The sequence below is a fragment of the Gavia stellata genome, chromosome 3, assembly GCF_030936135.1.
Source record: "Gavia stellata isolate bGavSte3 chromosome 3, bGavSte3.hap2, whole genome shotgun sequence".
Lineage (NCBI taxonomy): Eukaryota > Metazoa > Chordata > Aves > Gaviiformes > Gaviidae > Gavia > Gavia stellata.
Window position 1 is genome coordinate 22,870,739 of NC_082596.1, and position 25,952 is coordinate 22,896,690.

The window sequence follows — 25,952 nt, forward strand, 5'->3', positions numbered from 1 at the left end:
GTGAAATGTGAAGCTTTTATTTTTTTTTATATAAAACTTAAAATAGAAGGCTTATAATAAATCTCACCTAAAGAAGTTTCTGGGTTTTATGTAATTTGTGTCATCTTTCATCCAGATTTTAGAAGTTTTAAATAAGCTAAAAACACATTTATTCAGCTATGTCATCATTAATATTAGCAACTTCAACAGTCTGAAGTTTTGTCAAGTCATGTAACAATAGTTAAGACAGAACAAAACTATAAATATGTTTACAGATGTCTGACATTCCTGTTGAATTCCTTTTGGATAAAAGAAAAATAATGTATCGTACTGTAATAAGTATAACGCAATATATTTGTCAGTTGAAATAATCAAGATCTAGTCCATTGACTTAAGGTCACTTGTTTACTTTATTAGATTTGTTTAAAAAAAAAACAGCATAAGGACAACTGACCTTATAACTCTATATGGAACAAAGTTATTTTGCCTCTGACAAATCTGAATTGATTTCATCCTTTTTTTGTAGTAACAGCACCAAGGCATAGAATTGGAACTACAGATATCCTCCACCAACTACGAAGTTATCTGCTTTTATCAAAAGGATCAAACTCCACTGCAATACACAGTGTTGGGCCAGTAACATCAGACAGGCAAATGGCAATAAAAGATTACAGGGCCGATTGTTACGAATACCCAAAGCAGACAATGACTTGAGAAATCTGAGCTTGTGTATACTTGGAAGAAAAGCCACGTTTCTGGAGCCACACGCTGTCTTACCAATGTCCATCAAATTTTGTAGAGTGGATTCATTCAATAGTGACACTTTCTTTCATTGTGATGTTTTGTACATGTGAAAACAATTATTTCACTACTGCCACAATATGTTTCTTCCTCTCTGACACAAATGGCACAGATCCTGGTTTGCTGTGCTTACGACGATTCAGTTCCCTAGGGGGAAAAAAAAAAAAACACCACAGAAAAATGAAGTTCAGTAGTCAGCACAAAGATTTAAAAAATACTAGCTTTCTCCTTAAGCTACTAATGGAGATATCCCTACAATTTAAGAAAAAAATTAATAATTGCTCTGCTTTTATCAATCAAAAACCACGTACTTCCTCCTTTGAGAAGAAAGATTGTGCCTTTGAAAAGTAACTTTATAATTGGCTAATTTAGAAAAGTTTCAAATTGAGCCTTTTCTTGGGAGCTCAGTTTACTTGGGTTTCGTGTCAACAGGATTTACTGCTCAACTTTTTAGAGTCTTTCAGCTGAGAAAGAGGACTAAAACCCACCACTTTTTCGTTTTACTGTTAATTTAATGGCTACAAAGTATGCCACTTTCTGCTCACAGAAATTCCAACATGGCAATGATCCAGGTGACTGAAAACACTCATCCTGGAGTCTAGCATTAAACACAAAAAAAACCACAAAGAAACAAAACCAAGAAAACCTCCACACACCCAAAATGGCCCATTCTGTTTCCATTGCAATGTTGCATCATGTCATGCTTAACAGAGCATTGTGGCTCCTCCCAACATGGTATTTGCTCCCATTTCTTCAGTGAACTTTTGGGAAGCAGCCAGTCCTCACTGATACTGACATTTGTCTGCATTTTCCTTAAAATCAAAGGTTAATCAATGCAGTAGTTCATGATCAGTTTTTCAGATGTTATAAGTAGTTCATACTTGTTCTTTCCACACACTGTAGCTCTAACACCCCCATCCATTGCTGCTAGAGCACTGCAGTGATGCATTTTATTAAGAGAAAACAAAGCCAGAAGAGGAAGACATACTTTCGACGACGAGCTTCTCTCATAATACGTTGCTCCTTGATTTGGCAAAATATACTTTTAGGCAAGTGACGGTGTTGAGCTATGCGCCTGATCTTTGGGTGATACTGGAACTTCTCCTTCAGCTTCTGATTGTAATTCATAGCTGCCTTCTCTCGTGGTGCAAGCTATGGGGAAAACAACCCAGACAAAGATGTTATAAAAGAACAGGGATTTAACTGTCATGATTTTCTCTACAAAACAAAATTTTAACTTTGAATTCAAACAGCTTCCTTCCAGCAAGTGGCTGTAATCACAGAAACTTCAGCATTAGGGTAGGTAAGTATTAAAAACCTACAATTTCAACAAGACCCCAATGCTCAAACACAAAACATTATCACAAGTTTCAAAGTTCAGTAAAGTAACTGAATTTACTCCCTGAAAATTAGATTTTAATGTGCTGTAGAGAAAGAACAGAGAATAGAAATAGCTGACAGTAAAACATCTTTGATCAGAGTCTGCCTGCTTTCCTAACTTCTGATGATGATCAACTTCTGCTTTGAAACAAATATTTGCAGGCATTTTAATCACTAGCCAGTGTAAGTACAAATGCTATAAATGAATTGCCTTCATTAACAGCTTTACAGACAGCTCTTTAGATGGCCTAAATTTTAGCCAGCACTTTGATCCATTAGGAAGCACAGTGTGCATATCAGAATTCAAGTATTAACTTGACTACTTGGCACATAGGGAGTTCCAACTTTCATCACGCAGCTAAAAATATCTTAGTATCACAAATGCATGAAATACAGGTGAGCTAGTATTACCACAAAAGACTAACTTCATCCATGTTTAAAATTATGTCTGAGCCACCATTAACAACATTGGAAGTGAGAAACACCTTTTCCTGACAGCTAACCTACAGAGGATATTTTTTAATTTTTTTCCAAACAGGCATGTTTCCTTTGGTCCTAATGCTTATTTATCAAAAGGGGAAAAAAAAAGTGTGCACTGTTGTGCTGGTTTTGGCTGGGATAGAGTTCACTTTCTTCATAGTAGCTAGTATGAGGCTGTGTTTTGGATTCGTGCTGGAAACAGTGTTGATAAAGCAGGGATGTTTCAGTTACTGCTGAGCAGTGCTTGCACAGAGTCAAGGCCTTTTCTGCTCCTCACACCGCCCCACCAGTCAGTAGGCTGGGGGTGCACGGGAAGTTGGGAGGGGACACAGCCGGGACAGCTGACCCCAACTGACCAAAGGGATATTCCATACCATATGACGTCATGCTCAGCATATAAAGCTGGGGGAGGAAGAAGGAAAGGGGGGACATTTGGAGTAATGGCATTTGTCTTCCGAAGCAACCGTTACACATGATGAAGCCCTGCTTTCCTGCAGATGGCTGAACGCCTGCCTGCCGATGGGAAGTAGTGAATGAATTCCTTGCTTTGCTTTGCTTCCTTGCGCAGCTTTTGATCTACCTATTAAACTGTCTTTATCCCAACCCACGAGTTTTCTCACTTCTACTCTTCCGATTCTCTCCCCCATCCCACCTGTGGGGAGTGAGCGAGCAGCTGTGTGGTGCTTAGTTGCCGGCTGGGACTAAACCACAACTGTGTTTTTGTTTAAAGCATGCACTGCTTCACAAGGGATATCAGTTTCTATGTATTCTGGATTTGCTCAGATCTCTGGGAATTTCACCTGCATTTCAGCCTAGTGAGCTTTCAGACTTTGACCAAAGCAGCAAGTGAATCTTTATGGAAAAGTAGTCCTCTACCTCCCAAGCCACTTAATGTTTTTTAACATAAACAGAAAATCTTTTAATATTAACAGAGGATAATACTACCCTCCCTCCCAAAATACACTCTATAACTCCAGTATTTCAGACATCTAAAAACCTTTCATATTCTCAAACAAGCAGTGGCACAAGTCTTTTGCCCTCACACATTTATTTCATCCACTACTACCTTCACCTAAAGTATTAAAAGCAAAACAATAGTTCAGACAACTTCTATTTATTCAGCTTTGCAACTGACATTGTTTCACGTTTTTTTTCTTGAGAAAGTAAGAAATTAAAGAACCTGAGTTTCAGACACTAACACAAAAAAACTACTTTATTACACACACAAAAATTTGGAAATTCCACCTACATTATGAGGAAACATGCTTTGTTCCCCTTTGAAATCAGCAATTAGCTATTTTTCCACACTGGAGGTCACTTTTAGAAGTGACTTCTGCTAGAATATTTCATAAATTCTGAAAAAATAAATATTATGCTCAGATAATTTTGGTCCAAAATACCATAGTTAGTCTGAAAGCAAGTATTAATAAAACATATGGCAAAGGAGTTTCTCCTTTGGGACAATAAAGAAACCAGGTACCAGATGCAGAGTCGCTCATTGCTCAAAAAACTCTTATTCAGGTATCAGAGACACATAATACTCCTAACTCTGTTTCTCCACACCCTCTTACTCGTAAAAGGAAATCCTTCTGCTTTACTTGCAATTTGAGAGGTCATGATAAATGTGAGTAAATTTTACAATCTTAACCCACTAAAACTACCCCCCACCACCCTTTACTGAAATTCCTTCTAGTGAGCCAGCCTGAATAGCTGGTTCACTCTCAAAAAATCCCAGGTGTTCCCACCCTGCAGAAAACTGCCAACATAATCCAAATTAAAGAGCTTTTATTTTAATTAAATGCAATGATTTTCCTTTAATTTAAGAAGAGCAAATTGCTGCCGATTTAGTATAACCTTGATGATTCTACAGACAAGAGATGAACCTGTAAATTAAAGATACATCCAGGATATCTTATTTAAAAAATTAATATAGATTAAGCAGCGGTTATTTTTGAGTCTGATTCCATTTTCACGTGTAATGTGGTATATAGAAAGGCACATAGCTGGTGACTTTCCATCCAATTACTGAATGCCAATGCCCCACATACCAGGCTGTGCTAAGTGCACCCTAATCTACATGATGGTAAAAGAAGATTTTGCAGTAGTGACAAGTTTCTCTCTATTTATAAAAGACAGTAGATAGCTAACAAAGCAGACTGCAATAATGCACTGAATTCCAATCTCTCTCTTGCAAGTCATTTTACAAAGGTCAGTGTAAACAGCTGAAGAGAACAGCATTACTTCCCATTCTGCTTTGAGCTGGAGAAGATGCTGTAAACACAGCACGATTTAGAAGGATTAGAGATTTTGTTTATAGGGACTAGAACACTTTACAATATAATGAATTAGGATTTATATGAAATCATGAGTGGAAGACATGCTCAAAGATTATGTATGTCCCTTTTTTCATACATGCCAAAAGCATATGTGCAACTTCCTATATGACGGAAATACAAATAATGTGGTAGAAAGACAGCTGCAATACTTCACAGCAAATACCTAAAGTGAAAACTAGGGAAAAAGAACTCTAAAATGCAACCAGGTTGTCAGCAATAGGAAAATGTGTCCTCGAATAAACTGCCTATGCCTCTTTCCTCCCTCCAGATCTTAGAGGCTGGTTATTTTCCCCATCTAAGCAGAAGGAAGGTAGGCATTTTTGCAGAGCCCCGATTGAAGAGCTAAAACCACCTTTAACAAAAAATTCTCCTTTTAAAGAGGGCTGTACTTGTACTATGCAGTATTTAAAACTCCACACTATTAAACACCTGTAATTTGCTATGAGAATACGAAATGGCTGGTTATCTATCCTGTTCAGGTTGCCCTTCTATGTTAGGGTAAACAGAGCAGAGATGCAACATATTTTTACAATACAAACATATCCCACCAATTTTCTACACCATAGCTTATCTTTATTTAATTTTTTTCCCATTGCTCTGCTGAAAACACCTTTCTAAATTTATTGCCATGAAGTTTATTACTCATTGTTTCCTTGGATCAAATTTATGGCTTTTTTACATCTAAATGGATGACAAAAAAAGAAAGGTAATGTAGATGTTAAGAGCACAAAATCATAGCTAAAGGGATGAAGCTACACGTGCATTGAATCACAAACCCAAAATCACTATGAAAAGAATGCCGTGTCATACAATATCTGGTACTGCTTGTTATCAGCCTTATCTCACAAAAAAGGAACTTTATACTAGAAGCAGACTGAAAGGATATACAATTACTTAGACAGTTTTGATGCGCTCCTTCTAATGCACTTCGCTAGATCAAAACTAAGACTTGTAATTGCACTCTCCCCCATCTTTTTCAGTCCTTACTCAAAAGCTGTTATTTCTGCATCTTGTAAGAAAGCAGCAAACCTATGCTCCACTACTGTTACACTCCTCACACTAGTTTTACACTTACTGAAATAGAAATTATTCCCAAGCAGAAAGTTTTCTTCAATTGCTCTGTTCCAATTCTTAACTGCCTTGGAAATGTAACAGAGCCAACTTTTGCAGCTGTTACTCACAGAAGCAATGTTACTTAGCATTTAGACTCTTAAGAACTGCAGGTGTAGATTTTTTCTAATGTGTCAATAGATTGAAGAACAATACAGCTTTTTGAAGCTTTACTGATGGTTCATTGCTTTCACTAAAATTCAAAAAACCCAATCTATCCCTTTCTTTGTATTTATTAGATTAATTCTATTTTATTAACTGAAACCTACTCTATTACTGCTGCTTTTCTAGCGTTTTCACTCAGATGAGGCTCTATTTTCCCTTTTTCCTCAAAAGCCAAAGTCATTTACCTTTTCAGAAATCCCAAACCTCTCCAAGAGCACAGGTACAAAAGCCTCAAACATACTTAACATGTCATATTTTATGTACAGTATTTGTACAGTCTGAGTAACTCAAAATTCTTGTTTAATTGGGTCTTTTGCTTCTGGACATGCAAAGCTAGATATTTACTCTTTAAAAATAAAACCTGTTAAGTCCTATTTAATAATATTTATTTATTATTTAATCAAATTTAATAAAAAAACTAAACACTGCAAATTCTTTTAAAGCAACTTCTGCAGTAGCTCCAACAGAGATATTTGGGTGTTGTTACCCCTATGTAAAACCCATGCAGACTTAACTGTCAGTGGAGTGGAGACACAGCATGCCTCTGGCTCCTCCGGAGACTTTTATTCTTACTTTAATGTTTCACTGATTTTAAATAATGAGTGTGATGCCAAATACATTAAAAACCAAAAGAAACACGCATGTCAGAACTGATGACTGCTAGGGTAGCCACGGTTCAGAAAGTACAACTTTCCAACTGGATAAGTGTTCATCAGTCACAACATAAGTGTGTGTATATATATATATATATATTCACTACAACTTCCTTGGAACTCAGCAATGCTAGAAACAAGTAAGACTAAGTACTCAAAAAAAATTGTTTGATTGTTATTTTTCTTTTGCTTTCCGGGTGCTGGTTTCCATTCACCCCTACCCCAAAAATATCCATCTTAAAATACAATGTATTACAAGATGTTAGCATTATATCAGAAATACAGTGACCTTTGGATGAGTCATTCAGTAAAATCTTCTCAGCGAAGAAAAACAGCAGACCAAGCAACTAAGCATTTAAGACATTCTGACACTTCCGACAGAATTACTGAATGTTCAGCTTTGAATATTCAAAATATTCAAAAAATAGCCAGAGACTATGGAAGAACTGGACATTTATAAAATGAGCAAGCATATGTCTATAAAGATAAGAACACCAATCCTCTAAAAAAGAAGGAGCAGGTACTAAAGAAAAACAGTGGAACCTGGTAAATAGCCATTAACAGTTGCAACATTAAGAATCACAGGAACTACCAGGTTGGCTCAAATAAGGATTGGTACAGTTGCCTTAGTCCAAGTAACGTTTCCAAGATACAGCCAAGAATGCAATAAGCCATAAAGATTGCACTCTTAAGTTCTATTAGAAACAATTACTCCATAAGCATCTGAAAAAGAAAATTTCATAGTGCTTCTAAAAAAAATTTTTAACAACTATAGCAGCTTTGGACAGTTACTAATTTAATATGCAAATTCTGTGTCTTGCTAAATTCAAGGCTTCAACAGCATCATGCTTGAGCACATTTCCACACAAGATATGAGGATGTGAAACATTATCTCTTATTATAGCATAATCCTTTACAAGTTCATTAGCGTCATCCATTTGAAATGAGAGCAGTTTTTCTACATAATTTTCACTATGTCCCTTGTAAGTCCTTGCTGTATTTCTAAATAATTTTGCTTTCTTAAGATGTCTTTTGAAGTTGCAAGGTTTTTTTTTTAAGATAGGATGACAAGTTTTGTATTCTAAATGACGGGATGACTTCCATTTCTGATGGAAAAACAAACAAAAAACTCCATGCCACTTGACCTGGGTGTTATGGATAGCTATTGACTTAGTTCTCTTGGACCTGATAGCTGAAGATCTTTGTCAGAAATGCTTACAAACCCTTACACATGTGCATGCTACAAAAGCTGTATTTGTATGATCCCACCACAGCAGAACTGAATTGTATGCAATGGTTTGCCTATTACTTCCCAGAGCCAAGTATCCTTGGCTCCTTTTCTTATGAAAGAGTAATGCCATCTAGTAGTCAATAGAGTGAATTTTCTGTTCACACCTGAAAATACTAGGAATCATTCTACGTGAAAATGGTATTTTAAACGTTCTTTTTACCGACTTGTCCTTCACACAAAGAGTAAAGATGCCTATCAAAAATACCAGACATTTCTGTTATAGAACAACATCTTAAAGAGAGACAGCATGCTCTCTCACTACGAATGTAGTGAATAGAGAGAGAAAATTTCAGTTAATACCATAAAACCAGGTGAAAAGGGCATTGCCATGAGCATATGGATACGACAATAGGAAAACAGGCAATATTTCTGCCCAACACTGCACTGCTTAAGCAAATTCAACATAAAAGTTAAATCAAAAAGTAAAGTCTACAATAAGGTTCGTGGAGTCCTTGGAATTAGCAAGTATGGGACTTGATATTTAAATGTTTTGACTGAAGGACTACATGGGAAAGTCCCAATAATAGAATCAATTCAGAACAGAAAAAAAAAAAGCAACCTCAGCAAAAAAAAAGAAGAGTTATTCCATTAAAGAAATTCAACTTAAATAGTAGTTTGTAACAACAAATACTGTACAGGCTACAAAGTTGTTGGGTTTTTTTATCTATAGCTCTATAGCAAAGATGAGAAAAATAATAGGACTTCCAAATACCTATGGTGGGCCATGGCTAAAAATACGCGTGTTGTTTTAGCTGTGCTACTCCATATCCAGTGCTTCACAGTGCACAACAGCTCATGAATTACCCCATTCTGCATAGTAGCCCTAAGTACCTCCTACCACTCCCATTCACCTGCCACCTCTCCCAGCTCCACTCCACTTCCCTCCTATGGAGATACTATCGCTTGATGGAGATTCAGGTAACCACAAGCAGCCTTAGACATAACTATGCAATAGATCCATCCCCTTATAATACTCTTCTCTGAATTGCAGCTTCCCTTTCCTCCCCCCTCAATCTTTCACAAGATCAAGCAGGAACTCCCCCAAGCATTATTTGATAGCTATGCTGATGGGCTCAGAAAAAAGCAATGTAAGCACCTCCAAAATACCCTAACAATATAAAGCTACGTAAAGGGATTACTTCCAGCAGACAAAGTGTCAAATTCATTCTCCAAAGCCATTCAATACTTTAATACAACGGTGCAGATGAATATATGCAAGTGGTAACTGTAATAGAACATTTTGGCTTTGTCTATACATAAACATTTGGACAAGTGTAACTGAAAAAACATGTATCTAATCAGACTGATGTTTGTTCCTACTAGGAACACTTCAACCAAACTGACTTACAGACACCACACTAGTTTGCCCACTTGATATCTAAGAGTTGTATAGGTTAATGACAATCTCAGTTATGCATCGGTGCAAATGGTCTGTTTTACAATGCATATGTGTATCACAGTATGAACTGCACGTGAACCAGTTGCATGCCAGTCAAAATTTTTAGAAGTAGTAACCCTAAGCTTCAGCAGAATGACTTATGTATGGCAAACCAGAATTTATTGCTTTTTCTCTAGTGCAAAGGGATGAATTGTCACCTGTAGCACCCAGGTAAAAAACTCTAATCTAGTTTAGTTAGAACTGATAATTATTGTTAACATTAAACAAGACTAAAAAGTCACCTTGTATAGCAATAACAAGGCATGTAATTTTATTGTAAGTTGCAGTAAATGCAATGAGCTATACTGTGCACATCAGTTTTCAAGTTAAATACAAATGTCAAACTACCATTTTACGTTTTCCCTTTAGAAAAAAAGTTTTTAGAGGTTGACTAGGCTAACCAGTTGAAATAACAATAAAAAAACCTAAACACCTTGTCTTGTGATAACAAAAAGCAAAATGCAACTCTTACCACTCCCAATTTTTCAGAAGCATTAGCTTTCCACAGACGAATATTCATCTCATCTGAGCCACACAGAATGTATTTGTTATCTGAAGTCCACTTTACAGTGATGACGTGCTGCATTCGCTTTGTATGATATACCTCTCTAAAGCAAAGAGAAACATTTTTAAATGATCTATCATCACTTTTCCCACCAACATTACCTTTCAAATAACAGAAAGCATTCTGTTCAAGGCAAAATATATTTTTTACTTTTTGTTGTTGTTTTTTAAAAATCCGACTTTTGCTAAACACTGTGCAGATCTTAAATCTATACAGAGATATTCAAATAAAGTACAATGGTTAGACTGATAAAGGACCACCTAGGATAGGATGCTTTTTAAAAAAGTGTTTTCATAGAAATTACAGTAAATAGCTAAAGAATAACTCTTTTTGCAAAACATGCCATGGGTATACAAAAATTTAAAAAAGTCACACAGACATCCAGTCCCATTTAGCAACAATTTACTAAATTTGATTTCTTATAGCTAATCAATTTCCTAATTTAAATTTTTATTTTGAAATAAAGTAGAAAGCAATGGAAGTTAGAAGTTTTTCAGATTGGCGGGAGATCAAAAGTCAAAATTGGAATATCGTCAGGATCCTTGCTTACAGATGCTCTTAACTGCCCTCTCAGTTTTCTAAGTGGGATCAGATCTTCTATTTGGAGACTTTTGTCCATTCCATGGGATTAATTTCAACTGTGCAATTCTAAAAAAGCCCAGCTTCTAAAGAATTTTAAGTGTCCCAGAATGCCCTAGTCAGCTTATATGAGGCTAAGTTCTTCATTTGTAAGGCTCTTCCTCACTAGATTTATGGCCGCCACACAGAAGGGGAAAAAAAAAGGGGGGACACAGAAGAAAATTCCTTCCATGGGCCTTGGCAACAATCTACTATAACGTGGAATAAAGCCTTTTACTGTTGCACTATGGGGTCTGCAAGCTCCCCTCAATGATATGCTTTAACTTTGTGTATCACCACTTTTGTGAACATAACTATTCCATAGAAAGAAAAATCTGTAGAACACAAGAACTGCTTAATAATACAAGAGTTAAAAAAACCAAAACAATTAAACCCAGAAAGGGACTGCAATACCTAATTACATTTAAAATATTATTGCAAACAGGAAGAAAATGAAAACTACCTGTAGATTAGTTATAAAGGAAAATGTAAATAGCCCCTCTCAATCTTTAATGCCATATAGGAGCATACAGTTATGTTGAATAATGCATACATAACTGCATCAATCAATAATAAAAATATACTCCTCCCCCAATCAATATTTCAACATTACTGCCCCCTAAACCACCTAGAACTTGACCTACTAGCAACTTTTTCGGGGGCCAAGGTTGAAGAGAGGAAGGCAACTGGAAGTAAAATAAAGTTAAGAATAAAGAAAAAAGAGGAAGAACTGACAGAGAATAATGAAGGTAGGTTTATGAAGAACAAATGATACCAGACAGATCTGATAACTTGCTTCAATTTTCATCAAACTGAAAAAAAAACCAATAATGGAGACATAGTAGATCCAATCTGAACTTCAACAAAAATATTTAATACACTGCCTTATGAAATCTTACACGAAAAACTAATTCAAAGTGAACTGTATTCAAAGCATTGCCACATGAATCAAAACCTGGTTAACAAAATATGAACAAAAGGTAGTAAGTGTACTGAAACAGATCACAAAAGTGTCCCAAACTGATCCCCAGGAATTCATACAACAATGCTTTTCATATAACATCTTTAGCAATCATCCATATAGGACAAAGACAGTCCCTAGAAAACCAAATGCTACAATGTTGTAAGGCACTGCAAACTTAAGTGGTAACAGATAAGAGTACAAAGTGACCTAAAAACATTAAAGATACATATGGAGGGAAGTAAGATGGGATTCATCTTGGTAAAATACAAACAAGTACACCCAAGAACAACACTGTCATTTTAATTCAAAACTGCGTAAGTACTGCTATCCATTAAGTAGAAGTTCTACTCTAATATGTACTGCAGAATAATCTGTCAACTACATGACCTGTCAATCTCAAGTTATATACAGAGTAAGATTTCAACATTCACAGTAAGTGAATGCCCCAGTAAAGATGTTAATGAATGAATTAAGAATTTTGAGGACTAGAGAGGGAGGTCACTGGAATGAATGACAGCGAGAAAAAGGTGTTAAATCACTCACCTGCTGTGACCTTTCTCTACAGGAAAAATGCGGACAGACTTATCAAAGCTGGCAGAGACAAATTCTTTCCCAGTGGGTGAATAATCCACATCAAGAACAGCAGACACGTGATCCATATGCACCGTCACAGGTGATTCAAGGAAGCGCATATCAAAAGTATATAAGCTTTAAAATAAATACACCAGCAGCTTAATATCTTAACAACTCCTAAGTAAACAGTACATTTTTGCTGAACAGCTACTTTAATCATAAATAATTATAAATCACACTTAAGGATAGATCCATATTGTAGAGGGAACTCTTTAAAACTGCTCATAACACATGAAAAGAAAGAACCGTGCATTGTTTAGGGCTTGAAAAAAATTTATTAACCAGAGGCTTTAGTTATTAGATCAGACCTAGGTTTCTCGCTCACTGTCAAAGAACACATAGTCTCCACTATTCCCTTCATCATCTGTTCATGGGTCACTGACCAAACCTATTTCTCCAACGACCACACTGACCTCCTTTACTCCATCTTCAGCTACAAGTATATAATCTGAACTTGGACAAGCATCTCTGATTCACTATGACAAGCCTATTAACTCTCCAAGGCTTCTAGATATTCCCATATTGGAAAGTCCTAGTAATTAAAAATCTTCTGTGAAGCTTCCATTTAGTTGGGACCCTTTCCTACTGCCTAATTGTTTTTAGGCCAGACAATGTAGGAGTCCAAAGAAAGCCTGGTCCTTCAATACATGGAGATACTAGTTCAGCAGAGCACACTACCTGTAGAAAAGCATTACATTAAAAATAAACACACAACTGCTGGACAAAAGCTGGTTTGCCCTTAAGCACTTCAAAGCTCAGGTAAGGTCTACCTGTACTCCCTTTGAATCAACAAGCCCACTGATATACAGCAAGGCATAATAACTGAGTAGATCATTAATTTGCCTAGTGCCAATAAGCAAAGGTGCTTTACAGACAAAGCATTTAATGAAACCTGCTTAGGACATACTATTTAGTAGAACTACTTTATTAAAAACTTGTAATTTAGCAGTACTAATCTTCTCACCCTCCTTGCTGCAGATGAATGTATAACTGGACTTAATTCAATGCCTCTTATTCAATAGTTTACTGGCAACTATCACTTTTTCCTTCTAAATTCCCCAAGAGAAAATATGCTAGCATCATATTCAAAACTGCTACTCCATATAATCAGGCAACACTTGCATGTGCATTCTTGACACAGGCATTTGCCACTGCACTTATACTAATTGCTTTAGTTTGCAAGAGGACAGTTGCCCCTGACAGTAACAGCTACCATTTTTAGTTTAGAGGGTGGGGGAGGGGGAAGATTTGTAAACAAATAGATTAGGTAGCCTGGTAGCCTTACCATACCATAACCAAGACAGGTGAAAAGCAGTACATTAAATACAACACCCACTTTCAAGGTCTGGGCCAGATTCCATTTCCTTGGAAAACCAGCCTTAACATAAGTGACAAAATTCCTATGTATTAGAAGAAAACAGTGATCTATTGTTAGATCACTGACTTCCTGGAAAAAAGGATGTGGAGCACATTTTGCAGTGGCCTAGTTTCAAAGAGACAGCTTCTTCAATATCAGATTAGCTGTTCACATGAATAGTATTGTTCAAAAGTAAAAAACTGCTCTGAGACTTTGAAAGGCTAAGTATTGCAGTCTCTGGAACTGCTTCACAAAAGATTTTTTTTATTTTCAGAAATGTTCTCATCAAAATAGCTGATCAACACAATATATCAAGCTTCACAAGAGCTGGCAAGAAAATAAATACTTATATTGCCTCAGACTGGCCCAATAGTATTTCTTTTCCAGGTCCCATTGCAAGGTACACTTGCATTGGCTCAGCTGCATTTTCTGCAAGTTACACTGCTTCCTCCCCACCCCGGGGTACTGAAATACAGAGAAAGAGGCAGGCTACTGTCAATTCATTTTTTTTAAATCAGTGAGCTTATAATTCTCTAGGTTATTACTTAAGGGATTCAAATTTAGACTTTAAGTAGTTTTTTTAAAAACATATTTTAGCATGATGATAAACCACTAAAAATACAGATTAAAAACATGTTCAGGATTATCAAAAAGCAAGGTCACACTTACTTGTAATCTTCATTTGCTGCAGTAAAAACGAAAGCTTCCATGGGGTTCCAACACAGTGTATTTGTCCTCATGTTCAAGATAACCTGAAAGATATTTACACATTGCTACCTTGTTACAGGCAGTAAAATACTCATTATATAGCTCAAAGCTTCCTATACCACTGGACACAAGCACTTTCTAGATACAGAATTATGGCAGAGGAATAGTGACATGATAATGTTTCCTTAAGCAGTGTTAGAATTGGAACTCAAGACTTCCCATCACTCGTCATATGCTCACTACTTTGTGCTACGCTACAATTAAATTTTCCTCTGTAAGTCATCTTAGAAGCAAATTTTTCTAAGCGGTCTTTTAAATGTAAACATGTTAGTGGTCAACATGTAAATCTGGAACTTCTGAAAAATTTCACTTCATCATATTTACAGGAACGTTTAGTTAAGTAACCTATAAACACGCCTAATTAAATGGTTATTTCAAAAGATATAGTCATTAATTAATGCTGTGAACCAGCATTTGCAAAGCTATTATAACATTTTGATCTTCTCCCAGTTATTACTATCCCTTCATTATTTTATCTCTGGAATTGCAGTTCATGAATTCTCCAGGACAGTTGCCATTTCTTGTTGAAGTGCCAAGCAGTGTGTGCAGAAGTTACTGTGTTGTAATCTACTCACCACTATCACTGTATTAGCGGTCAATCATTTGCTACACATTCATATGACTTGCTTGCTGCTAGTAAGCAGATGGCTACCAAGAGGCCAGTTTGCCTTGAAGTGAGAGGAAGGCAGCTGATGACAGCCTAATAAGACCCTTCTACTTTGTTAACAGTGGATTAGACAAGAGGTATTAAGAAGCTGTATGTCAGATGCCCCCACCTTGGAAGACAGCTGTGGCAGTAACAGCTGGGCCCTTCTGGGAGAAGGGGAGGCAGGGAGGAGGTCATCTGACACCCTGTATGACACAACAGCTTTGGCTTCTGCTGAGTCTTGGAGGAGCTTTCAACCACTGTATTTAAAAATAAATCCTACACGGTATGCCTGATACAAAGTAGATGTATAATTACAGAGCAACTTATTAACAAACTGAACAACTCTAAATAGGATTTTCCACAATGCTCCAGGCCAGCTACAATCCTACTTGAAAATCCTGAAATTAATGCTATGGTACTCCAAACTCATTTTTGCTCTCAACTTACTATACCAAACACCATAAATTTACATACATATAACAAAATATAGTTATACAATTATAACTTCTACAATAATGAACACAATCTCAAAGTGAGTTTATAGTGATGACCTCTACAGAAACCCTACAATTAAAAAATTGTGATTTTATGACTGTGTGCACATTCTCATGATTCTTATTCTCTGTAGGTCCTCATTTCCTAGGTGACATTACCCTGTTCAACATGAAATTAAGTCTGTGCTGCAAAATACTGCTCATTTTCAGAAATTACACTGAACGTAATCATCAGACATCTCAAGTGATCTCTACTTTAAAAAGTTACTTCACTGAAACGATAGGCCACTGAAAGGCCCTATGTTTACAGTAGTGTGACAACTAGAATTTGTACAGATTTCAGTATTGTTCTTCTAATTATAAACCTGGCATAGAATTGGGAAGCTAATAATCAAGGAGGGTTCTTCAGTCTTCCGTGTCCAAGTTTTTCAACCACTACAAAATGAGTACACGATTAACTGAAACACATATGTATGACAAATATTTTAAATCATGCCACAAAATAACCCTAATATGGCTGAAAAATTCAGCTCCTTTTCAAAAAAGGGGTCAGGTTTGGTCAAAATCCACGCTCCACATCTTGCTTCACTATTTTTCCACCTAAACTTAAAGCATTCAGTTTATTTCAGTAGTGGCATTCGGAATTAAAATAGTGCTTAAGAAAAGGATTCTCTCTACAGTTCTAGCATTATATTCAGTAACAACTATGTAAGGGAACCTGGTCTGGAAGTGATGTTAATTTGCTAGTAACGGCATTTCAGAACTACCTAAACCTGTAGCAGAGCCATCTTCTGACACTATTTTTTTTTTTTTTTTTAATCGATTGTAGATACACTTAGTCATTTCATAAGAAAAAGTCCTTATTAAGACAAGTCAAAGTTGTGAAGTCACTGAAGACTTGGCTGTCTTGGTTTATTTATTTTAACTGTAAGCACTTGCTTTCAAAGAATGTCAGCCCGGAGATTTTAAGATTACTTTAACACAAAACTGGATCGGACAAATGATTAATCTGTCCTCCTTTACTATCTACAAGGCATTTGGTTGAGATGAACAGCTAAGAATGTTACAAGCAACAGACAACACAGTTCCTGTCAGCTGTTTAAATGCTAAAGTCTATCTTTAAAACACCCTGAGCTTTTCTGTGATCCCACAGGTTGCACAAGAATGACTTTTAAATTGTACCAACTTCTGTTAAAACATCTTCCTCTTGCCATGCAACAGGAGTGCATGAACAGCTTCCCCTCATCTTTTCCCAGCTCTTTTAAACTAGTTCTTATTTTGCACTTAGGCAGCAGCATTTCACCATCTTATCCGTCCCTCTTTGAAACTTAAGAAACTCACAGACGGGACAAATGGGCAAGAGAGCTACTGCTTGATGAAGTAGAAGGTTGTACTCCTGTTTCCATTAAGGAAGGGACTCCCACTGAGTTCCAAACTCAGGGCAGTATGTCAGAGCTGCTTTGCTAATCAAACACCAGGAACACAGCAGTATTAGAAGCCAGTGCCCATACATAGGTAAGGTACCTCTAATAAGCAGCACCCTTCTCTTGGGAGTTACAGAGCTCTTAGCTCTCAATGCAGAAATGGATATTCAACGTGCCTCTCCACAGGAGAATCATCCCTATCCCAGCAGGAAACCCAGTGCTGTATCCATGGATGCAAGGAAGTGTTGATCAGCGTTTTACTCCTGTAGCAGGAAATGCAACTAAACGTGTTGCTTACTACATGAGACATATGTATACGTTTATATAGTTAGCATATATACATATGTAAAACTCTGTTAGGTTCAAACTTAGTTCATAAAGGCTCAAACTACATCCTTTTAACTTGTTACTGCAGATCTACAGCACTGGCTGTGTTCATTTTGACATTCAGGTCTCCAACTGGTATCACTGACAATTTTTAATAAGCACTCAGTGGCCCAAATGAAATTTCATTAAAAATTGTTGGGGCACAGGGAGAGAAAGAAATACTGTTATGCCAACAACGTTCCTATTTTATAACTAAGTATCGTTACAATATTCTAGAGTATATCAGACCAGTGTCATTGCAGACAGTACATAACATACCAGAAGGATACTGTGTATATTCACATGCCAGAATATTGTATTTCAAGAAGAAAATTGTTAAGATAGTTGTGGGGTGCAAAACTACTGAACTTGATCAAGATTAATACTTGTGTATGAATTACTGGTTTCTTGTTTTAAATAAATACATACACTCTCCTAAGGATAAATAGAAGTCTTCATGCCATTGGTAAATTCCCCATATAAATACAATTTTGATGCAATTGGAAGGATTTCTGATTGTTTCTACTAGGTGCATAGGGGAGGGTTTATCTACATGCAAAAGGAAAAACATCTATTCAAATTCAGAGCAAGGCTCTCTGAACAGTGGAAAGGAAATGCCTTAGAAGTTACCTTGCTTCCTTCTGGCAAGGAAGAGGAAAAAAATAATATAAAAAAAAAATCACACATATGCAGACAGAATGCAATATAGGAACATAAAGTTCTTATTGTGAAACTGCTGTCAGGTCAGGCACTTTATCAAGAATTACAAAAAAGTGAGCACGACAGCCCACTTGAATGCAGAAAAGGGCCCTTCTAACTCTCCATGGTCTAAATCCCAACATTAATTCAAACTCAGTTAAAAGATTCAAAATTAGATGATGAAAATTCAGTCAACTCAGAGTTTGGAGCTTTCCTTTCTCTATCATCATCAACAGCTACAGACTATTTATGTATTCAGTATGATTACTAGTGCCATAAGCTTCTGTTAAAAGAAAAAATATTACCTTCTTTAATGGTGTTGATTTTCTCATATCATATAGCACAATGTTTCTGTCAGAGGCACAGCTTCCCAAAAGGTATGTCTAAATAAAAAAAAGAAGAAAACCAGTGTGTACAATCTTCTAAACAGTTCTAGAGTATAGTTAACAGCTTACATTAGGCACCTAAGCTATTTCACAGAGCTGCTATTCAAATAGTTCCTCTTTCAGTCATGCAAATATATTCATCATTCTTTCTGTGCAGCTAATCATTCAGCACAAACATTTTAAATAGCTTCCCCTTTAAGATTCAAAATCCACCTGGTCCTCTCTACTTCAAAAGTAAAAAGCAATTCCTCATAAACACTTCATCTATGAACACAGCCCAGCCAAGAGGCATACAGGAACTGCTGTAGAAGATCAAATGCAATTGTTTTGCCATGGAGTGGGGAAGAAGTCTTAGTCACAGGGAGTAAGGACAGCACTGGAACAGATGAGAGCTCCACAGCCACATATAACTGCTGCATTGTATGGTTGAGGTATGGGATATGTATTTCTGTGGGCAGAACGGAGACCACCCTACTTTTCTTTCTCCTCTCCCCCACTAACAGAGACAAAAGATAAAAAGATGAAACTATATAGTACTACATTCCAAAGCAATATAGCAATAAAAATATATGTAAACAACCCCTTAAATATTATGTTAAAACACATATCAAAATCACATATCAAAATCTAAATTTGGAAAAAGCCATTAAAGATGGTGTTAATACAGTTTAGATCTTATAGTGATCGAGCAAAACATTGATTTCCAATATATAACAGAAGCATTACCTCAATGGGATTAAATTTTACACTGCTTATGCTATCAAAGCCCCATGTCAGAGAACACATGGGACTTGTCCTTTGCTCATCCCAAATGTCCACTTGATGGCCACAGGTGGCAAAAACAGCTTCCTTCCAGTGGTGATCAATTCCTGTATATACTGTCTTCAAAAGAAAAAAACAAAAAAAACCCCAAACAATTTACAAAATCAATACACATAAATATGCAAGTATGTTCTGTTACAAAAAAAAAAAAAAATCAACAAATCATTGCATATCAAGTCTGCATGTTTTTATTAATTTATATTACTGAAAACCAAGTCACCACTGCTACCAGAAACTAAACCATATCAGATGTACCTTTACACAATAGACTAGCTTTCTGTGTACTCACTTAATGTGCATGCATGCATTTCTTGTTAATTTACAATGGAGTCAGCATTAGAAGCCCATTTACAAAGTTCTGGCTGACTTCAAAGCAAATGAAAATCTTACAGGTACAATTACAAATTTTCAGTGGGAACCTGAACAGATTCCACTGACATTAAAATAATTAGAGTTTCAAACTACCTATTTACAAAAAAGCATTTAATGTTGTTCTTAAAATAATCTTATCATAAATTGAAAGTGCTGAAGTATAGATTTTTAGCCTGCTTTTGTCAAAAAGAAAGACGTAAAGTTAAAATTTTGTATTGAACGGCTGCGAGGTACCGGCATAAAAAGAAAGTTATTTAACGCAGACTAAGCACTGACAGCACACGTCTGAAGAGAAAAAGACTACAGAAAGATCTGACCAGTTCGCAGGAAAGGGATGATTAGTAGACAGATCTAAGCAGTCTCTGATAGCATTTGAGATACTCCTTTCTGGTTACATGTAAAATAAATGTAATAAAAACTTGAAGATACTTTAAAACTGCCATTATAAAATTTGATGCCATCACCTTACAACCCATTATGATAACAGGTGATATCAAACTATTTCTCTTGCCTCCAAAAGTTAGATAAGAATTGGTTCAAACTTAATTCAAAAGAAGGAATGTGGGAAAATCAAAACTTGGATTCACTACCTTTCCAAGAATTGTATGAATAGGTTCTTCTTCTTCTCCGTACTCCGGGCTCTCCATTTTCCACTGCTTCACAGTTTTGTCATCGCCAACCTGGAAATATTGGAGAAAGCATATACAGTTTTACATAAATATATTCTGTTTATTTTACTAGATGTGCTTTGCAATTAAGTACAGGCAGCCTTTCAAAAGAGAATCATCTATGACGTACACAGAAGTGAAGTGCTCTCTCCTGCCTATTCACTGTTCCCTTTTACACCTCCAAGCTGAAGTTAGTTCTCCTTGCAATAATATTTCACTAGAAACTGAGAAGGTACATGTACATCATCGTACTGGAATGGAGTTAACATTCTTCATAGAAGCCCATATGGCACTGTGTTTCAGATTTGTGGCTCAAACAGTACTGATAAGGCACCAGTGTCTTGGCTACTGCTGAACAATGCTCGCACAGTGTCAAGGCATTTCCCCCACAGCAAATAGGCTAGGTGTGGGCAACAGACTGGGAGGGGACACAGGCATGACAAATGACCTGAATTGGCCAAAGGAGTATTCCATACCATATAACATCATGCTCAGCAATAAAAACTGAGGTAGTGGAAGAAGAAAGAGGAGGTGGGGGCTGGTTTCCAAAGCGGCTACTGCTCAGAGACTGTCTGGGGATATTTCTGCTTGTGAAAGGAGGGGACTGATTTCCTGTCTGTCACTGTTTCCCCCACCACCACGACCTTTCCTTCACTTATTCAACAGTCTTTATCTCAATCCACAAATCTTTTCCAGTTTTCAAGAGTTACTTCCAGGGTCGAATAGGAAAAAGGTGAACTGGAATGATAACTATTTTTTTAGGCTACTTTTTGTGATTCTTCATCAAATGGCACCTTAAACTGCAAATTATCTTCTGGAAGATATTTTGATGAGCATGTAAACAGTTAAAAGGCACTTCCCACCTCAGTCGCTCCAGTTGTCTGTTCCTAACACCATGCTACCTCTTGCACTATGCCAGCACAAGCTTTTACATGGCTGTGCAGCGACCTGGATCAGGCAAACTGGCCAAAAATTGTTAGCTACACACGTTTAACTTCTCCTCCTGACAACACGACTACTGTTTCTTCTTCCCCTCTCTCAATTTTCAGGCAGAGGGATTGTCCAAAGGGGATTCTAGTTTGGAGTCACTTAGAATTTTTTTCCTATGACTTCCCCTACATTCTAACTACTGTCCTCATGACCTGGTATGTACTTCAGAAAAGATAAATATTTAGTAGTGAAAATAACTCTTTATGCCCAGCTAAACAGAAGCAAAACCTCAGCACACTCTAGTCTTCAAAACCAATTATTTTTATTGTATCATCTTCGAATTGGTTTAATGCAAATAGGAAGACATACTATTTCCAGACGGTTGACACACAGCTGAATCAGTTGTGGTTGATATAAGTTAATAAAAGCTTAATTAACATGGAAACATCTTCACTTAATCAGCTTATCTTTAATCATAGTATATGCAAATGGTTACTTTTTTAAGTGTTTGTATGTCTTTCAATGACCATAATCTATCTACTACTTTAATGAAAACTAGTTTACTGAAGTTTTAATTACATGACAATCTGTTAGCAATTTTCTGGTATTTATCCCTTCCATAGTCTTAAATAACATCTATATCACAGCATCAAAAAAAAATTAATCAGAAATAGACTTGTCAGGTTCACTGATAAATTTAATAAACGTATTCATGCAATATTTAAATATTGTATGGCAGAGCAAGTCGCTCACTGGAAAACAGATGGTGAACAGGCACTCTGTACAGCTACACTATACTAAGGAGACACATTATACTTACAGTAAAGAATGATGTACCACAGAAACGAGCACACATGCCTCGAACAAAGCCTTCATGGGCTTGTATAGTACGAATACACTGTCGTTTGGTCAAGTTCCAAATTTTAACCTGTTAAAACCAGAAAAGTATCTGTTGTTATTTAAGTTTTCTACAGCCCACAACTGCAGTTCATAATTCAAGTACAAGAGATCACACATGTTGTAACAAAATGGCATAGATGGCTTGAACAGTGGCCAGATTTTATGTTAAAACTACTTAATTATTCCCTTCTTGAAAAAAACTTTTAAAAGTGCAGCCCTTTCCTTCTTAACCCTTCCCCCCACCCAAGCTGTACACTTACCATATTTTTGCATTCCCCTATTTTTGAACAAGAATTCTTGCTAAAAGACAGTAGCAGAGATAATTTTACCAAAAAATACCCCTCTAAAGAGAAAAGCACAAGAAAATAGCCTCTGGAACCAAGAGAATGTTTTCAGTCCAGTTGCTGTACTACATTTTATATAGATGTCCACCTCTTACAGAGGTTTTGGTTCCAAAGCATTTGGGCCCATTTAAAAAACAAAGAAATGGGAGGTCATTTTTTATATTTGTATGTATTTATAGTACCCAGTACTTCACTTACTCTATCAATAGATAAGAAATTTAGCCAACTTTTCATATAAATTTATTTCCCTCTGCTCTGAAAAGATTAGTCTCCCTTACACTACTGCATGACATATGCACCTTCTACAACAAGCAGAAAGCAATCAGCTACCCAGAAGACACCTTTAAAATACGCAAGTACTATCAAATGAATAAGGTGAGAGACAACAGAGAAAACAGGGAAGACAGGAAATTTTTTTTCTGCAACTGACTCCAATTAAAGTGCCCTTGCTTGCTATTTGTAACATTTATGTAAAATAATCTAACAAATACAGTGTTAGCATTTTTTAGGCAATATGATAAATTATTCAAAAAAAATTTTGGTTGTGTGCCCCTTCCCCCTGGCTTATATGACTTCATGTAATCTTCTTAATCTGCAGCAGTTTAACTTCTTCAAGGGAAGGTGTGGGGTCATGTGGGCAGCAGAAAGCAATTACTGTAAATATTAACATTCATTGCTCCATCCTGAGGCACTGAATGTCACACCCTCTGCTCACAGCTGAACACCGCTGCTTTTGTGTGCTAGGAGATTACAACCTCCAGTTTGAGAAAGACTGCCCCAAACTGGGTAAATTGCACAGGGTATCATGCTGAACAAAGACACAGAAGAAGGGTAAGCAGGGGGCATTAAAAAAAAAAACACCATAAAAGAGAAAGAAAAAAGAAAATAAGGAAGAAAGGTATCTTGTTTGTTGTCGTTTGTAACTGCAGCTTACCTCTCCATCACAAGCTCCAGACAGCACTGTAGACAAACTCTTTGGATGTTTGGCCATGCAATTAACTCCATCTCTGTGGCCATCAAGCGAGCTAAGAAAGGGTTTTGCAAACACACGTTCTAGCTTTGTTGCATTCAGAGCTCTTGTGTACTCTCGTGGAACCTCAAACGGATGCAATGCAGGGTCATAATTTCTTGGAACTGCAATAAGAGTAACACACACATTAAAAACCCATCGTACATAGTGTAGTTCAAGATAAGCTAAATTCAGAAGCTCTTCTCTTTGATTTTCCTGCCATGGGAGAATTTGCTGCAACACTAAAATTTTTGCTGTTCCTACTGTTTCGAAATTGGTCTGGGGGACCATTAATATGCTCACTTAACAAGCTCGAAGTTAACTTCTCTGAAATTATCTGACATTCTTTTCAAGGGAAGATATGAATGTACATATCAAACTGGAAGATGCAGATATCTTGCAACTATTATTAAAAAAAAAAAACACAAAGCAAAAAAAAAAATCCCACAATACCAACCTCCTACCACTAAACTCTAACATACACAGAAAGGACACAGCTACATGGACACACACAAAGAGAGACAACCTAGTTCTCTCCATGTTTAGTCAGCTGCAAGCCAGCCCTGGCTCAGAAATGAGACTCATTAGTTTCATTAGCTTGGTCCTTTGCTAAGACTATCTTAGTTTGGTTTCCCAGACAGGAGCGTTTACATCCAACAAGCTTCAAGCAAGGGTCCCTGCATCCACCTCCACAGACATACCTTACAACAAATTAAGAAAGACAGTGGATATTGATATTGTGCTTCTGTTTTTTGTCTCTTTCATTCTGTTTCACACAAAAAGGTTGAAAAGTCAGTAGAGCAACTGACAACAGATCACTCATTAAGAACTGATACTTAGTTCAGTCTGCTGGTTTCCAAAGACTATTTGATGTATACCAAGACCTCTAAAATCTTTGATGAAATGGAGTTGGGTATTACCCTGTAGTATAACAGAGAATTTGATTTAACAGCTTACACACAAATCCCACTTAGAAAATTAAGATGCATTCAGCTACTGTCCCAGGGGGTAACTTCAGTAATATTTTTCCATGTTACAAGTATATAACCACAATTAAATAACTAGAAAGTGTTAGTTATGATGCTACTTTGCACAACATAGCCACCTACCTCTAATTCAATCAAATAACAAAGAATACACAATTTAAGATAATACAGGTCTATTGTCCTGCTCAAAATCGTTTGATTTAGTGCATCCAAGATGCCCAGATCTTGCTCTTTCTAACAAACCGTGGCCATTTTACAAATTTATTTCTGACACCAGGGAGAAACTAAACCTCATTTCCATCATGTTACAGAGGTGAAACTGCACGACTGTGTAAGATGAGTTCTACAGAGGATGAGCAGAACAGAGCATGAAAAATCATTATCTCATCTACCAGGCTACCACTGCTGCATCTAACAACGTGTAAAATCTACACTATTTTTGCCAGTCTTAATAAGGGATATGCAAGAAGTGGGACGAGATGTACCAGGAAAAAAACAGTAGTAAGTACAAAAGATTGCTAAGAGTAACCTAGGTAATACTAAGAGTAATCTCGGAGTACCAGAACGGTGACTAACCCCCCCAACTCCACGCTCCAGCTGTAACGGCGTTTCCAGACCACGCTCTAGCACCCCGAGAACCCAGGTTCCGGCAACCGCCAGGCCCGGTAGCAGGGCATCGAGCGTTTTTCTCGGCAGATGGCTACCGCACCCACACCACCGCTTGGGACAGACACCACCTCTTGGGACAGACACCCGCGGGTCCCGCCGGCGGGCGGCACGGGGCAGAAGCCGGCGGGGAAGGCCCGCCCCTCGCCGGGCGGCCCAAGGCCCACCGGCGCCTCACGGCAGGTCACGGCCCCGCAGCGCGAGGAGCGGAGCGGGCCGCCCGGGCGCATGCGCACGGCGACCGTTACCGCCGCCTCCACCGACCGGGCGAGCCCGGCGGCGGGAGGGAAGGAGGACCGCAGCCTGCCCCAGGCTCGCAGCTGGCTGGCACCCTGCTCCGGGGGCAGCTCAGCAGCGAGGCGAGGCGAGGCGAGGCGGGGCCAGTGGACGCCTGAGCGCCCGCCCTCCTCCTCCACCGCCGCCGCCGCTGCCCTAGGCCCTCCCGGGCGGGCGGCAGGCGAGCCGGGCCGAGCCCCGTTCCAGGCGCCCCACTCACCGCGCTGCAGGTCCAGCTTCGTCTCGCGGACGTAGTCATCGGGGTTGCGGCTCAGCACCTTAACCCGCATCCTCGCCTCCCCACACGCGGCCGCTTCCGCGCCGCCAGGAAGTGCGCCCCCGCCCTCCCCCCTCGCAGGCACACGTGACCGGATGCTCCGGGCGGGCTGTTCTCGCGCGGCGGTGCTCCCCGCGGTGCCGGGA

At 37.8% G+C, this 25,952-nt stretch overlaps 1 protein-coding gene across 1 annotated transcript; it reads right to left on the reverse strand.

Annotated features, from left to right (window-relative positions):
* Positions 1-25,834, reverse strand: DCAF13 (DDB1 and CUL4 associated factor 13). Its single transcript, XM_059815404.1, has 11 exons — positions 25,750-25,834; positions 23,527-23,726; positions 22,169-22,276; positions 20,341-20,430; positions 19,283-19,438; positions 18,476-18,553; positions 14,440-14,522; positions 12,324-12,488; positions 10,106-10,241; positions 1,769-1,932; positions 1-927 (listed from the first exon to the last, which is right to left on the reverse strand). Exons 1-11 carry the CDS (start codon positions 25,817-25,819, stop codon positions 840-842), a joined length of 1,338 nt encoding a protein of 445 aa, XP_059671387.1. The 5' UTR covers positions 25,820-25,834; the 3' UTR covers positions 1-839.
* Between the last annotated feature and the right edge of the window lie 118 nt (positions 25,835-25,952).

Coding starts and splice junctions, on each gene's coding strand:
- DCAF13 (XM_059815404.1), bottom strand. CDS start 25,819: ATGCGGGTTAAGGTGCTGAGCCGCAACCCCGATGACTACGTCCGCGAG. Junction 22,277..23,526: donor CTGGAGCTTGTGATGGAGAG/GTAAGCTGCAGT, acceptor TGGTTTTAACAG/GTTAAAATTTGGAACTTGAC. Junction 928..1,768: donor AGAGAAGCTCGTCGTCGAAA/GTATGTCTTCCT, acceptor TTTTCCCCCTAG/GGAACTGAATCGTCGTAAGC.